The 16,982-nt window shown below is 30.7% G+C and overlaps 1 protein-coding gene across 1 annotated transcript in view; it reads right to left on the bottom strand.

Moving 5' to 3' along the window:
* The window catches only part of LOC129216005 (serine/threonine-protein kinase LATS1-like), a 45,546-nt gene extending 28,987 nt beyond the window's left edge, over positions 1 to 16,559 (bottom strand). The window contains exons 1-2 of the mRNA XM_054850142.1: positions 16,491 to 16,559; positions 14,791 to 15,774 (exon numbers count right to left, since the gene is read on the bottom strand). Coding sequence (XP_054706117.1) covers positions 14,791 to 15,372 — 582 coding nt within the window. The 5' untranslated portion in view covers positions 15,373 to 15,774; positions 16,491 to 16,559. The remainder of the gene's footprint in view (positions 1 to 14,790; positions 15,775 to 16,490) is intronic.
* Positions 16,560 to 16,982: the final 423 nt, after the last annotated feature.

Raw genomic sequence — 16,982 nt, 5'->3', positions numbered from 1 at the left:
GCAGGGAAAAAAATGTAGTAACCCTAAAGCTAGGCGGATGCCAGAGTTCAGTACGTAGAATCAACTATTATGCTGAGTGAGGTGGTGCAAAGGAATGAAGGGGAAGATACTTTAAAGGGTGGGGGAAATTCCACGCGCATTCGCTGAACGCTTCCCTTTGAAGAATTCGAGAGCAACCTCCGCTATTTATTGGCCTTCCGTGGCTATTGAAAAATGAGAAAGAAAAAAAAAAATCGGCGCGAGACTGGTTAAAAAAGAATTTCCACATCGTCAACAAAGTTTCTTTTATTTACGGTTTTTTTTTTTTTTTTTTTTTTGATCAAATACTTCCCATTCTTCAGGTTTTTTAAACCATTAACTTAAAAACTGGTTTCAAAGGAAAAAACAGCGGTAAAAAAAACACGAATACATCCAGAACATTTTTCGTTTCAACAGTTTCCTTCGCTCATTGATCAAAAATCACAATACCTAATATCGTAATGAAACACTTTGAAACGGTTCTAACAGCAGAATGCATAAACGGTACTATACTTGTATCAAACTCTTTGCCTAAACTTATTACTTTTTAGGGAAAGAAAGGACACCAGTATGTAGCGTTGGAATAACCTTCAATTAAATGTGACTTCCAAGAGCATATGGAAAATTCTGCTGACATGTCAAACAATTCAAAGGACAAATTCTTCAATCGCTGAAGCGTTTAATGCTTGAAGAAAAACAAACGAAAGTGATGTTTCTCGGCTTTAAACAAAGACAGAATGACAATATGACAATCACAATCCATTATTTTTAAACGTTGAATATGAACAAATCATATCGTATATTCCCATTCAATTTATCATATTTTACAAATAATTCTTTGAAACTAATCAGAACCATTTTCTAAGTTAACTCTTTTCACAGATTTAAAAAAAAAAACATTTTATGTAATTCATTTTTTAGCTATTTATCTGCTGCAAAAAATTTTATTCATGCTTCACAAACATTTAAATGCTCAAAATATATTTTCACCTCATACAAAAATTTTGTTTTAGTATAAAGTCTATAAACGTTGCGGTAATGCTGTTTTAGAGCAAATAAGCGAGTTAAATACGTTCATCAGAATTTTCAAAACAATAATAGCTTTAAAAAAGTTTCCGTTAAAAGATACATTGTTTTCCGAAAACCATCATCAGAAAACGTGAACGGATGTATCTCATAACAATTAAAATAGACGTAATAGTTCTCATATTTCTAAAAATAATTTCTCTAAAATTCGTCACCAAGATCTTTTTAACTTTAAATTATACCTCTCAAAACATTTTCAAATAACTATTTAACATAACGATACCTGAACAATTTTATTTCATTATCGCAGACCAACTGGATCTTTAAGAAAACGCAGTGTTCTCAAAGTCCACTGCCCCCCCCCCCCCCCCCAAAGCTGTTTTAACCGACTGTTCGGGAAATTCTCTGATAATTACCAAAATAAAATTTTAGATTCAGAATCACTTTCGAGATTTCTTTCAGAAATTTTCCGAAAATAAGGACTTGTTGTGAAGAATTAAGAAGTTTTCAAAAGAAACTAAAAAGGTTTTAAAAAATTAAGTGCATCCTAAAAACTAATGTACGAACAGTTTTCAACAAATCTAGGTTTTGAGCAATACATTTGCAAATATCAAAATCAATAATCATACTCGAATGCACAAGAATTAGTACTAGTATCATTTTATCCGAAGGTATTAGAGATAACCTTGACATTGGGAACGGAAGGTCAGCGCTTAGCTACAATGTCAGAAAGGTAATAAATACTACATGAGTAGCGAAGTTTCACGGTTGGTTCGCCAAAACTATTCTGTAACGCCGCGATTAACCTCTTCATGAGAGAGAGAGAAGGCCACTGTCTTTTGAAAACATTCCAAAGCATCAAGATGCGTTAAGTCACGCAGACACTCTTTTAAGAAAAGTTATTGATGTCAATCACACAATATGGCACCAATGGCAAGAAAATTAAAAATTACATTTATTACCGAAAAAAAAATATATATATAAAATAAAATAAATCTTTATTTTTTAAAACAAAGAACTTCGAATGAAATATGTATATGTGTACATATGCCTCTCTAAGAAAAGCTTGTGAATTACATCACATGCAGGACATTTTTTGGCACAATAAAGTTGGAAAAATTAAAATTTTCGTGCGCAAGTCGAATTCTATTACTTCATTACTTAGAAGAACTAGACCCCCCCCCCCCCCCTCCCCCAAGTAAGGAAAATCATGCGACGTCACTACAAGAATCTTGATGTCATAATAGTAGGCAACGTAAGTTCTTCCATCGCAGTCGTCCGAAACATGCATTATGTTTTGTAAAAATATCGCACTTTTGGAAAAACAATCTGAAGGAGAATTTTCTTCCTTTTGGACCACCTCAATACACTTAAGATGGAAGAAAAGAGTTTTTTTTTTTTAATTTTCGCTAGATAGTTTAAAAACACAAAATATCGGAAAAATCACGTTTTACAATGTATTTCAAAAAATTTAGAAAAAAAAACTGTTTGCAAAAAAGAAAACGTCACGTTTTAAAACGCCTTTTCAAAAATTAAAAAAAAAATTCAGTTTTGAAAAAAAAAAAAAGTTTACGTTGAAAAATTGGATTTTTTACAAGCGGGTCAAAAAAAAAAAAAAAATTCGGGCGCAATTAGTTCGTGGTTTGCGGGGTATAAAGTGCTAAAAATCATAAACATCAAACATCTTGTACTCTAATTAATGTATCGAAAATCGGGCGACAATATGCACTAAGTCAGCAAAAACTACCCCTTTAGTAGCAAACTTATATGTTTTTTGTGCTTAGCTTCCTGTTTCCCAGGTAGGCCCGCCGCAAACATACGCTTTGCGTTATTACACATTGGGTTTTAGGAATTTGCGACGGAAAAGAGAAGTTTTGGTATTAAATTTTCAATAAGTCAATATGAAGTTTTGATGCAAGAAAATATTGGGATGTCTAACACAAACACACTATTCCCCCCCCCCCTTCCCTTCCGAGTCGAAAATAATAGAAAAGATTTTTTTTTTTTTTTTTTGCATTTGATAGTTATCAAGATTTACGAAGGATAAGCAAAATCGGAACCGAGTGATTTTGAGAACAAGTGATTGATAATATTAACCCTGATCACATTAAGCGGAGTCTACTGTATATTCATTCAAAAAATACTCTTTTAATGAATGAATTCAGTTTTTTTCAAGCAGAATTTATTCAGAAGTTATTAGAGTTTTCATTTATTTATTTGTTACATATTATCTTTTGTTTCTTTAGAATTAAATTTTTCCATCGTTAACAAACTCATTTAGCACAGTTTCTTGTTCTGGACATACTTGAAGTAATTTTAATTAAAAAAATAATTTTTTCACTGATTATATCAGCAAAAATTGATTGATTAAAAAAAAAAAAATCAGCAAAGTGGATGATTATCGTTTGTATGTACCTCAAGTAATAGAAAAACTTTCTTTTTGCAAAAAGACTTCGCAATTCAACTTTTTCTAATGCTTTCGCAGCACAAGTAAAATACACAATCGTTATCATTAAGATATACAGCCAAACCCCTGAATAAGGGATACTAAGGGGACTGGACATCTTGTCCCTTAAATAATTCTTTGAAGGTAGATGAATTGATGCATGCTATATATTTAACTCAGTACTATTTTATAATTAACATAAACTAATAACATTTAAGATTAAGTGCTAAGAATGCTTCATTTTTACAAAAATTCAGTATAATTCAAAAAAAAAAAACATATCCCCAATTTTGCCAAATTTTCTCCTTTTTTTTAATATATCAAAAGGTATAATTAAAACTGAAAAACGGGGTGGAGGAATGAAATGTCGAGAAAACTGGAAAGACACCAAAAAAAAAAAAAGTTTACAAATTAAAATGTTTTCAAATTTTGAAACTGATTTTCATCAATTACAAATTTGAATTAATGTGTTGCATGGATTTGTTTGATGTTGTGTAATTTACAATGCAATACAAAGCAAAAAACAGTGTGATCACATTTCAGGTCTATTTATAAAACTTGTCATGGGCGGTCCACTAGCAGCAGTGGCTTGGGAAATTCATGAGAGAGAAAAGCATGAGTGTAGGTAGGTCTTAGCAAGGATTTAGGACCTACATATTTGTTTCTCTGCATGTTAATGTCATGTCAAACTACATTTTTATTAAATGAAAAATGATCAAATAAGCTACAAAATGATCAAATTTGTGCTACAATATGTTTAAAGTGAAAAAGAGAACCCAGTTAAGTTCTCTCGTAACTTTCTGGCTGTATGGTGAGCTTTTTGTATTGATGAAGAGGCTCCACTGTAGTCTTGAAATCAGGCCCAGCTCGTGGGGTAGGCAACCTAGGCGGCCGCCTAGGGCGGCAAATTTTGAAATTTAAACTTTTTTTAAAAGTATGAATATCTGTTTTAGAGCTATAAGATTCATTGTTTCAATGCTAAAAAAAAAAATAATTTAGAGTATGTACCAGTGCATGGATAAGCAAAACATGTTTGGAATTTCAAGTAACAGATTAAATTCAGAGCAGAAATTCAATTTAATTTTCGATACGGCAAATTATGTGACTGAAAAGTCTTTTAAAAAGATTCATACCTGTTTCAGTGGCATAAGACATGCTACTTTAATGTTAAAAGAGATAATTTAAAGTGTGTACCAATGCTTGGATGCACAAACCTCGTTTAGAATTTCACCAGAAACTTATTTTAATTTTAAGCACTTTACTATTATTTTTATTTTATTAATATATTATGTATAATTAATATTTGAATTCGAGATTTTGTGCTTTATTTACATTGGTTTTTCGCTATCATCCTACACTATTATTAGTGAAATTTTGACAAAAAGTGAGCCTTGAATTCCAACAAATACAATATTGCTAATGCATTTATACATGAATTTTTTTAATTTGTCTCTGTGACAGTCCCTTAATGAGAGGCAAATACATGGAGGTCCTTATTCAAATGGATTGGGACCAGAAAAAATGTCCTTTAAATAGGGGTGTACTTATTCAGAGTTTCTACTGTAAGAATATTTTTTTATTTTAAATTATCTTTACTAGTAATAAAGCTGAAAGTCTCTGTCTGGATGTCCGGAGGATGTCTGGATCTCTGTGACGTGCATAGGGCCTAGACCGTTCAGCCGATTTTCATGAAATTTGGCACAAAGTTAGTTTGTAGCATGGGGATGTGCACCTCGAAGCAATTTTTCGAAAATTCGATGTGGTTCTTTTTCTATTCCAATTTTAAGAACAAAATTATCATAAGATGGAAGAGTAAATTACGAAATTATCATAATGTGGAACCGTAACATGGGCACAAGCCAATTGGCAAGATATGAAATTATCATAACGTGGAACTGTAACATGGGTACAAGCCAATTGGCAAGAAAATTCACCATACATTACTTGTAAATATACAGGCAAACCAAAAGACGTGTTAATTTTTCGATTACGGGCAAAGCCGTGCGGGTACCACTAGTTAAATATTAAACATAAAAGCATGGTGGAATATTTTTCGATGTCATAATACTCAACATTAACAACGACTAATTTTTCATTTTCATACAATTATATTACTATTATTTACACTTGCTCAGCATTTAAAACTTTCATTACATTTTGAAATATTCATGCAATTTTAGCAGAGTTCATTGATTTAATCAAGTTTGTTTGTTGTCTTAACTAATTTGATGTGGGCTTAAGATTTGTATTCCTTAAACTATTTTGCAACTTGAGTAAGTTGTTCAAAAACATAAAATATTTTGCATTTACAATCTAAGCTTCAACTGCACAGGTCTGTATTTAGTGTGTGTGAGAATTCAACAATTTAAAGCTTATTATTTTCCCAGAATCTTACAATATTTATAGTATTCTTCAGAAATGAACTAAAAAACAAAGTAGAAATTTCTCTCCCATATACACAATTATTTTGTTAAAAAATGTGGTCATGAAAAAGCAATGAACTTTTAGTTTTAAAATGCAGCTATTTGGAATAAAAACCCTTCTTATAACACACTGCAGAAACTAACATGCTTTTGAACCTTAACATTTATAAATTACAGAAATTATCCTAATTAAAATATATATATATATGAATTTTAATCCCCCATGAATGTGAGCCCCCCCCCCCCCCCCCCAAAAAAAGATAAAGACTTCCAAAAACAACACTCTAAAAATTTCAACGAGGCAATGCACTACTTTGCAACGCAGAATGTTAAAAATATTTAAAATAATGTCCTATTAAATTTAGAATACATATATTTAATTAACCATATATTTGATTCTTATTCCATAATACCGAAAGAGTTGTTTCTGTAAAATATTTACGCTTGAAATTTTTCACTAAGATGTTTGGTAAAAATAATAAGTTTAAAGCTTTTAATGATGAAACACATGATTGTATTTGATGGGTAACTTCAAAAATATTACACGATATTAATTAAAAAAGAAATTTGAAAATGTACATGGTGTGAAACATAACTGTTTATATAACATGACACAATTATTTGATTAATTTCATCTTTCAAAAGTAAAAGAAAATTCTAATTGAAATTTCTTATTTTTTTTCTGCACTTATAGTACTGTTATTCATAGTGTCTTAAACATTGCATGTACTTTGAATTGCTTTATCTTTCTATACCTATTATTAAAAAATAGTTACTGTAGTGAAATTATGATTTCTTTATAGTGATGTATTTTTATAAAACAATATCTAAAATCCTTATAATTTATTTGAATAAAACCATTATTGGCAGGTTTTAGACAGTGTCAGTTTTTGACAGTTTAAATTAGATGAGATGCACCGAATATTGGTTTACTGCATATTCAGCAGATAAATCAAATATTCGGTTCAGCTGAATACCTCAAATATTCCGCAACGGAATAGTACGACAAATTTAAATGTTCGATAATTGGTAAACAAAGATATTTATTTTTGCATTGAATAAAAGTTACAATGAATATAGTACTATAGTGCAAAATTAATTTAAATTATTAACGTATTAATTGTATCACACATTCAAAGTAATTTTAATGCAAGGGAAAATACTCAAATGTTAAATTTAAATTTTGTTCCTTTTCAATTTTTCTTAAATCTTATGACACATGATATTAGCCTCACTATTACAAACTAATTTAAATATGACACAGCAACCAGAAAGCAGTAATAAATATATGAAGTAAACTTATTACACACTACTTAACATCTACTTATTTTTTACATATAATATGCAGCTATAAAAAGTTAGACACTTAGGTATTAAATTTTTCAGTATTTCAGTTTCTAAAGTTTTACATTACACGAAATATTAATAAATATTGATTAAAAACAACGTAATTAAAACTAATCATCATAAGCAAAGTTTAATAGTCCTCTCTGCACTTAAAGAGAAAAATTTTAAAATATCTGGCAATGTTTGAAATCTCATTTCTCAATTTTAGTGTCAATACAATTTTTTATCAGTTACTGAAGAGATAAACAGAGCAGAAAATCACTTGAATAAATTTTTGTAGTAATATTTCTAGCAACTTAGTTTTGTAATTGAATGTATAAATGCAAGATTCTTTGTTTATAACCCTGATTATCAGTTATCAAATCATACATCAGACAAGAAATTAGTTAGCAGAGTTGCAGATAAATATAAACCAAATTAGCCAATTTTACTATATATTATTTTGTTTTTGCATTTAGAATGATTTATTTTAAATTCTTACATTTCCCAAAATAGGTTTACATTTTCTGTTTTATATTGTCTTAAAATTCAAATATTGCAGTTTAAAAATTTTAAACAAATATTCGATATTTGTAGAGTAAGAAATAAACGTCAAAAAAAGCACAAATTTGCAGATAAATATTTCACGTTTTTTATTTCTTACTATACTGTTCAGCACAAAGGTATTTATTTATCTCGTTCGGTATTTGGTTCGAATTTCAACCGAATGTTTGGTTTAGCTCTAGTTTAAACATGGATTAAACAGTTACAACAAAAAACCCCAGCAGATATAGTCAACATCGTCATTTATTACTTAAATTTAAGATTAAGCTCATAAGGTTTAGAGCAAGTGAAACTGCAGAATTAAAAAGAAAATTTTGTTTTTAAACTTAGAAAGTCATTAAAACATCTCTTAGTAAAACATATAGGAAATTTAGTTGAGTAACTGGTTTATAAATTCAGGGTGGCGACAGGAACTGTGAAAAAAAGTTCCCTGACTTTTCCCTGATTAGGTTCATCAAATTTCCCTGATTTACGTTACCAATGATAATGGTTTCCTTTTTTTGCTCTTCTTGAAATCCGTTGTATGTTTGTATAAAATGCAGTAGTTTAAGCGTTTTAAGTTGTGTACAGTTGTTGAATTAAAGATATAATTTTAAAAAGATGCTGTTTTTTTAATAAAATGGTTAAAAAAAACATATCCAGTCAATTTTTTTGGGGGGAGGGGGGAATTACAAAACAGTATATTAAATTTTTCTACATGGAAAGTTATATAAAATTAAAAAAAAAAAATACTTTACTTCCAGTAACCACTTAGCATAAGAATTTTAAGAAACTATTAAAATCACTCTTAAAAACATGTGTATTTATGATATAACTAAAAAGTAATTGAAATTTTTTTGAACTAAATTTTCAAACAGTACAATAATTGTTGCAAAAATAACAAGTAATAGTTAAATAATAGAAGTAATGTAGTTATTCTTATGTAGCTGACATATTTATGTAAAACAGATGAAACCTTTTGACATCCATTCAAAGGGAGCTTTTCTCTAATCAAGAACATAAGTTTTAATGAATGATTACAACATTTTAACAATAAAAAAATACAGATATTTACTTAAGTGCACAAGTTAACTCTATTTCAAATGATTTCAGTATGTATCGAAAAAAGTTTTAGGTTGCTTTTGTAACAAACAGCTTTGAAGTGCAAGGGGAAAAAAGCAATTGGTTAATTTCAAAATAGATAAAAGAAGAATACAACTTGGTTTTAAAATAAAAGAATCATTTAAGCCTGAAGAAAAGAAAACCTTTCATAATCTGCGGTGACAGCAAATAGTATAGCGGCAAAAAACAAAGTTTTTTTTATTCAAAGTTCAATTTTAGCAATTACTTTAAAAACGCGAAGAAGTAATAACTTTTAAGCTTTTATCAGTATTAATTCAAAAAACAGATTTCTTCTTGAAATCTTGATTACAAAACGCTTATTACTTCGAGACAATAGAATAAAGGCAAAGGAGCTAAGGCATTTATGACAATTTTCTCTTTGCCTGTAGGGTTGTTTATTTTATGTAGTATTGAAAGAAAGCAAACTTCAAGCAAGGTAAAATAAATAACTTTACAGACACAGAAACAATCTTAGGTTGAGGGAAAAAGATGCACAAATATGCGGCAGTGTATAATCGTACCTCATTAATTTTAACTTTTTTTTTTTTTTTTTTTTTTAACAGATAATTGATGGAAAATGCATAGAGAATTAGGGTACTTAATTTTGTAAAGCAAAAAAAAAATTTTTTTTTCTTCTTAAAATCAATTTTCCCTGATTTTTTGTTATTTTTTCGAAATTCCCTGAAATTTCCCTGACATTTCCCTGATTAATAAAGTTCCCTGACTTTTCCCTGATCTCCCTGATTTCCCTGATCTGTCGCCACCCTGAAATTGAATATTATGTAACTAAAAATTTGAATTCACTAAGATTTATTCTGAATTATTTTATCAGTTAATGTTGGGTAACTTAATGTTTCACAGAATGTCTGAATATTCCAGCTGCTGAATAATTATCCCTTTCTAACTTGTTTCCAAGAAAAATATTCTTTTCAAGTTACTATCAGGATATAAATATGCATATTCCTTATATCCTTAATTTATAAAAGAGAATTTTGAGTTAATACTTATTTACACTCCAGCTTCTTTTTGAGCTATCTTTTTTTTTTCTGCACCCATCCCCCCCCCCCCCCCTTTTTTTGTGGATTTGGGACTGTTTGGCTTTTGCTGCGAAAACTTTTTGGAGCTATTCATGAAGTTTTGAAAAAAAAATTTTTTAGTCAATATCCACGGGCAGAACCAGGTTTGAATATCAAAAATGCATACTAGTTGTTGTCAAAAATGCATACTAGTTGAGGGTTGTTTCCGAAAACAAAATAAAAATAAAGCACCTTAAAGCACCCAGACCAATTGCATTCTTTTTTGTTCTTTTAGTGCTTTTCTTACAATGCATCGCAGACAGTTTTTATTGTTTGACTAGAAAATCGCCCATCATTGTATGACGGATGAAAATTATTTCTACATTTGAACGAAGCAATTGCCTGTTTGGGGACATTTTGATAGTTAAAATTTTAACCCTAACCCCAGTGGATTAACCCTTAACTCCAGTAGATAGCATCAATTCGCATTTTCAGAGCTCAAATACGCTACCTTGCCGTGATTTACAATACTACCAAAAAAGGCAAAACATTCCATTCCACATGTTTTCTTTGGGGTAAATTACAGGCTTTAGATAGTTTATAGTGCAATTTAATTTCAGACCAATAGAAAAGAAAGCTTCCTACAAACACTATGATAAATTACTGTCATTCACTAATCTCCAAAGTAAGTTATAAGTTACAGCATTTGTTTGTTTTAACTTTTTCATCCACCATTAGACAGTGGCTGCAGCGTCCCCTATAGCATATTGGAGTTGTGAATTGTTTTGGTACTTTCGTTTTCCTGAACTGACAGTCTTACCAGTAAAACTGTTAAGTCGCAGCATTGAGTTCAGCCTTGTCACAATAAAGCTTTTCCATGCATGTTGAACATATTATCAAATTATCATGCCGTGGCACGAGTTTCATTGTTGAAACACGTGGGTTACTTTCCAAGTAATGGGTTATCCAAGGCTAAATTTGATCTTAACCATTTCTGTTCCAACAATCTCTTCTTTGTCCCATTAATATCTTTAAACGGTTTCGTTATTTGCGATGATCATACATTGGATTTGATATTATACACGGTAAATAGCACCAAATTGGGTGATGTCGATCATTTGCTATTATATATGAGGATGACGATCTTACAAGTGAAACAGTTAAGTTCCCGCATCGAGTTCAGTCTTGTTACGATAAAGCATTTCCCTGCATGTCAAATATTACCAAAACATATTATCAAATTATCATACCATGGTGCAAGTTTCATTGTTGAAACATGTGGATTACTTCTTCATCGGCTATTATTAAATGAGGATTAAGATTTATACCTGGTTCCTGAAGATCATAGTAACGAATAGGCAAACACAAACTAGTATGTTGTGGGTTGTGACCATAACAAAACTTTCTTCTATATCTTTCTTAATTCTGATTCCTCCCCATGCTTGACAAGGAAACAATATTCCTAACAAAAACAAAATTACACACGCCAAAACTTGATGACCATCCCAGTTCCAGATTTATCTCAAAAGCAAAGAATGAAAATTGAAAATTATTTTTCAAGCCTTGCTTAAAATAATTACAAACATTTATTTATAAACAAACACAAGATAGCAAAAAAATTTAAATCATCACGATTTTCTGGTTATTCTTCGACAATTAAAATCGTGTAAAATATGCAGACGACAGTCTATTATGATTATCTTTCTTATTGTTGCAATTATAAAGCTATTTTTATTCACAAAAAAAAAACTTAGATAAAAGAAAATTACTTTTTAGTAGAAAAAAGAAAATAAGCAAAAATAATGAAAGATCCAAGAGAGAAAGCAAGCATTCGCAACTCCAACGAACTATGGGGGGCACTGCAGCCACTTTCTAATGGCGGACGAAAAAGGTAAAACGCATGTGGTAACGAAGAAAATGCTAATAAGCCTAGTAAATTTTGTTCATATGCATGATTTTTTCGCTTTATTCTCTTTAAATTAATTTTCAAAGTCTTGTTGATATTCTGGCCAACGTAGAAAGAAATAAGAATTCAAGAAGCATTACTAAACGTCAGAAATTAATGCAAACTACGTAGTTCGTAGTTTTAAGCAGCCATTTTCACGATGTTGAATTCGATATTTATCAATTCTTGATAAAACTAAGTAATAATTGTGGTCTGACAATAACAATTAATTGCTAAAAAATTTAATATGACATTCCGAATTATTATCAAAAGAAGATGATACTTCTTTGCCTTGCTTGGCTAGCGTTTAGTGTTTTGAGTTTGTAGCTGAGTTATTTCTCTCAAATTGCCGACTCGGTTAATTGAAAATTTTTCTGTTGCGTATTTTTCTAATTTCTGCATTATGATTCAATTATGTCATGCCATGCAAATCATCAACAAAATTCTCACGGATATATGTTGGTAGTTTTCTTTTCAATTGATCTAACATTATTTCTTTAAACTTATCGAATTCTGTAATCTTTCTACCATTTTATTCCACTCATGATAAAAAATAAATATGGTTTAACTGACATGCGAAATCTCTCGCCAAATGTTCTTTGCTCGCACAATACTAAAACTATAACCCTAAACTATAATCCCACTATTTTGGTGAGGAAAATTCTCAGCGTTCAACATTTTTCATTTCTTTCTACGATAATATATTCAAGAAATTATTTTGCATGCTGTTTATTCCAACCAAATGCTGCAGTAAATTAGGTTGGTTTAATTAATTATTTTTAAACTAAGCGGAGATGAAAGCCCTAATTCTTCTGCTAATGTTATCAAATCCTTCTTTCGTTCTTAAGGTAGTCGTTAATCATTGGCATTTTAGCATTTTGTTACAGAATCCCCCCACCCCCCACCCTTTTCGCCTTTTTGTTTCGGAGCTCAGCTTTTAAAATCTGTCTTGTGATTGATTAGAAATTCCTATTTTTCAATTGAACTAATTTTAAATGTATGCTGAGGTGTGTCACAATTCTATTTAATGCTTAAAACCCAATCAATACTGCTAACTGATTACTATAAATTGTACTCTATGTTTAAATAACACTTCAGATTCTGGGTTTACAATGGTTTAATCCAGTTAAAATTTTCAATAACTGGTTTCAAACAATAAAATTCCAATTCTAAAAAGATACGATTGCAATATCCTATCACCAGTTTATCTTTAATTCGCTTAATATTGGTTAAAAAAATTTCTGTCAGTAACTGCATTGCAAACCAAATCTCCTTCTAATTTGCTTCTCTAACTCAATCAACAAAAAAATATGAGTGTCAGCAGATAGCTGATCAAATTAAAGCTGCACCAGGGAGAGATGACCGATGACCTTGAAGCGGAGACATCATTTGCATCGTTTGTAAAAGGTTATTTGTTATTATTTGGTAATAGATATGACCAGAGAAAAAATGTGTCTCTTATTACTCTGCGCTTTCTGGCTGATTCTACTTATTACAAATGATCTTTCTGCCTCAAGTAGTGATGTAAAATACCCGGGTATTTATATTTAGGGATAAATACCCGGGTAAATAACCAAAATGGGTAAATACCCGGGTATTTATTTCAAAAATTTATATTTAACTAAAATACTTTTCTGTATACAACCAACAATATACAAAACAATAAATTTTTGTCCAAAAATTGTATTTTGTTCACATATTTAAAGAATTATTGTGTGAAACAGCTTCGCAATCTAATATGATATTCACATTAAATGTGTTGGATATGCCTGATCAATGTCGATAGCCAAATTTCAGATATAAAAAGTCATTCTACAAAAAGTAAAAAGATTAACTGGTTACAAAAAAAGCAAACATCAATTTTTTAAGGTCCTAGTCTTTTATAACGCAGTAATATGTCCCTGCATGACATCAAAATGTAACAAAATGTCGCTCAATTTATTATTACTATTTATTTACGTATATCTTATGCAGAAATTTCCTCCAAACTTAGTTCAATTGTTCAGGTGTATTCTGTATCACACACACACATATATATACACACACATAATATACATAAACATTTAAAATTTTTAATCTTTTATTTTAGGATTTATGTTTAAAAAAGAAAATAGTCACCTTTTAATACCACCTAAAATTTTTTTGCAAAATGCGCAATTATTAGGGGATGTACCCTGCCTTCGGAAAAATACCCAAAAAAATATTTACCTTCCCACCCTACAGGGGAGCAAATGCAAATGAGCAAGGCAACAGAAAAGAATGTTTTGCTTTTTTTTGCTTATTAATGTGAAAACTGTTTCTATATTTTCGATGTTATCACTTAAATATCAATAAAATAAATAACACGATAGTCTTAATAACTTCTCAGTTTATTCTTCCAAACATCCCTCATGCTTCCTTCTCTTTCATTTTGGATATGACTAACCTAGATTGTGATTTTGAAATCCTGAAGTTCATAATGAATTGCTTATACTTCTCCAATTATGACATTGAAAAGATTCTTTGGTTCACCATATGTTTCTTTCATGATTTCATCAAGTCTTTCAATAAAAAAATATTATAAACTGTGTAATACATATATGTATCTATCAGTTTTACCAATTATTTCACATTTAGATTTTATAAAAAAATCCCATTCACTTTTTTGCAATTTTTGTAAAATACCCAGTATTTGGGTATTTACCCAGGCCTTAGGTAAATACCCGGGTAAATACTCAAAAAATATTTACCTACCCGCTGGGTATTTACCCGATCCACATCACTAGCCTCAAGTTCATCCACCATATCTCCATAGTCAAGCTTTAGCAGTACTATTACCCATTTTAACATGCCAGTACAGAAATAAAACAATCCAAAAAATTGTGTGACAAACATTCACCATAACAGAATATATACCAAAAGTGAACTGCATAAATATTCACTTACCTCACTGTGTCCCATGGCAATTAAGTGTTGAAAAGCTTGGTGTATGTTGAGATTCTGAAAACCATTTGAATTGGGAAACACAGTACTCCAATTATTAGTTGCTTGACTCGCTCCACTACTCTCACTCGCACTACTACTAGCACTGCTATACTCATAAATCCCTTCTCCATGCGGATCAGATGTTGCATAAGGCTTAAGACTATTTCTGATCTCCTCCAGAGCTTTTTCGCGATATCCATCACGAGTAGACTTAACAGAGGTAGATGTGCCAGTGCCATTCGGGGTGCCGTTTCCAGCCGGCACAACTCCATTCGTACATTCACCTTTTCTGTGCAAAGATTCGGCTCTTTTTACGGACACTGCATTGGATGAATGCACTGCAGATGCCACTGAAACACCTAACTCTGTTGTCACACGTGTACATGATACTGGTGCTCCTACATCTCTACGTGAGTGACCCGCGTTATCGCGAATCATGGGTGGCATTGTATTTTCCAGAAAAACTGATGGAGCATTGTGGATGGCATTCTGATTAGGCACTAGAAACTTCGTTTTGGTACGGTTCTCTTCTTGATTTATCATATGTACAAGAACAAAGACTAATGATAGTTCTCACTTTGCCTTGGCTTACATCACTAAGTATGTTAGTGATGTTTTCAAAAACCGTAAAACTAAAGTTAAAATTTTTAATGGCTTTCTCTTACGCATGTTGTAATGTATATTTTAAACGATACAGTAGAACTAATTCATATCCCTTTCCATGGATCATTTTCCTTGAAATCTTAAAACACACTAAGGGGGGAAAGTCCATCACAGAGAAATTTTTGAAAAGGCACTTTGAAGGCTAGTTAAACTTGAATCAATCTGAATGGATGCACAAGGAGACATAGACACTAAACACATCACAGCACACATGAATATTTTGTTAACTAATCCACATCATGAAATATAATCCACAATTTTGCACAGCTTGACTTGAACCATCTGCAAATAGAAAATGAAATCAATATATAGGTTCTGCAAAAAAATTAAATAATCACACTTTTTAAATCTCCAATACATAATAACAATAGTTAACCATTAATATGCAAACAAATAATTTCTCTAAAATATACATGATGACTCTTAAAATATGATTTTTTTAAATGACAAACAAAAAGAGATCCTGAGGAAGGAAAGTTGACTACTTAATAGTATCCATTACACAACAAATAGTGAAATTTGAAACGATTTTAAGCCAAAATTATACTTTTAAGCATGCGAATTTATCCTTGTTGTTTCGTGAAACAAAAAAGCTTAAAATTAATTCGCTGCTGCACTGACAAGTTAAAAAAAAATTTGACAAAAAATATTTTTAAAATAAAAACAAAAAAGAAAATGCATCCTTTTTTATTTTTTATAATTCGTATTAATGTCCGTAAATTTTGCATTAAGAGAATTTCTGTGTGTTCAAAAAAAAGCAACATCGATAAAATATTGAGAACATGATCCATTTAATGGTCCCAGATGAGCCCCTCATGCTTACTAAAACATCATCAATTAGGATAATTTGAATATTTCGATTATCACGCAGTGTATGATCAAAGCATTCTGAAATTATTCCAAGAGCACTATTGTTTTCAACCCCCACGAATATCATAAAATGTCATTTAGTACAAGGAATATAGTTCAATACCAAATCGCTATGATTGGTCACTTACCCCAGGCACAGCATCACAGAAGATATTTCACAGTTAAAAAAGTGCTAATCACAAAAGAAATTAACATTTATTTCTAACTATGATAAACTAACAGTTGAATGTTAACTTTAATAATCACTGTTTTCATATTCATTCGATATTATATATCCTTTATTGCTGTAGCAAACGTATAAAATACGTCCGCTATTGCTTCTACCAATAACCACATACCACAGAATAAAAACAGCATTCCTTTCACTGTTGCCATACAATGTCTTGACACAAAAATGTTTCCCCCCGATGTTACTTTATTTTACTTTATTGTATTTTGATTTAATAATTTACTATCGAAACTCAAAAAGTCTACATCCATTTAACAAGTTAAAAAATATTTGAATGCTTTTTCTTTGCAAGTGAAGCTTTGTTTGCATTGAAACCGCTATGTAATTGTATATATTCAACACAGGGATTCAAGTGAAACACGGCCGATCGCAATGCACCGATGCGATCGCT

The sequence above is a fragment of the Uloborus diversus genome, chromosome 2, assembly GCF_026930045.1.
Source record: "Uloborus diversus isolate 005 chromosome 2, Udiv.v.3.1, whole genome shotgun sequence".
Classification (NCBI taxonomy): Eukaryota; Metazoa; Arthropoda; class Arachnida; order Araneae; family Uloboridae; genus Uloborus; species Uloborus diversus.
The sequence above is the reverse complement of the archived record's forward strand: the minus strand, read 5'-3'. Positions and strand labels throughout refer to the sequence as shown.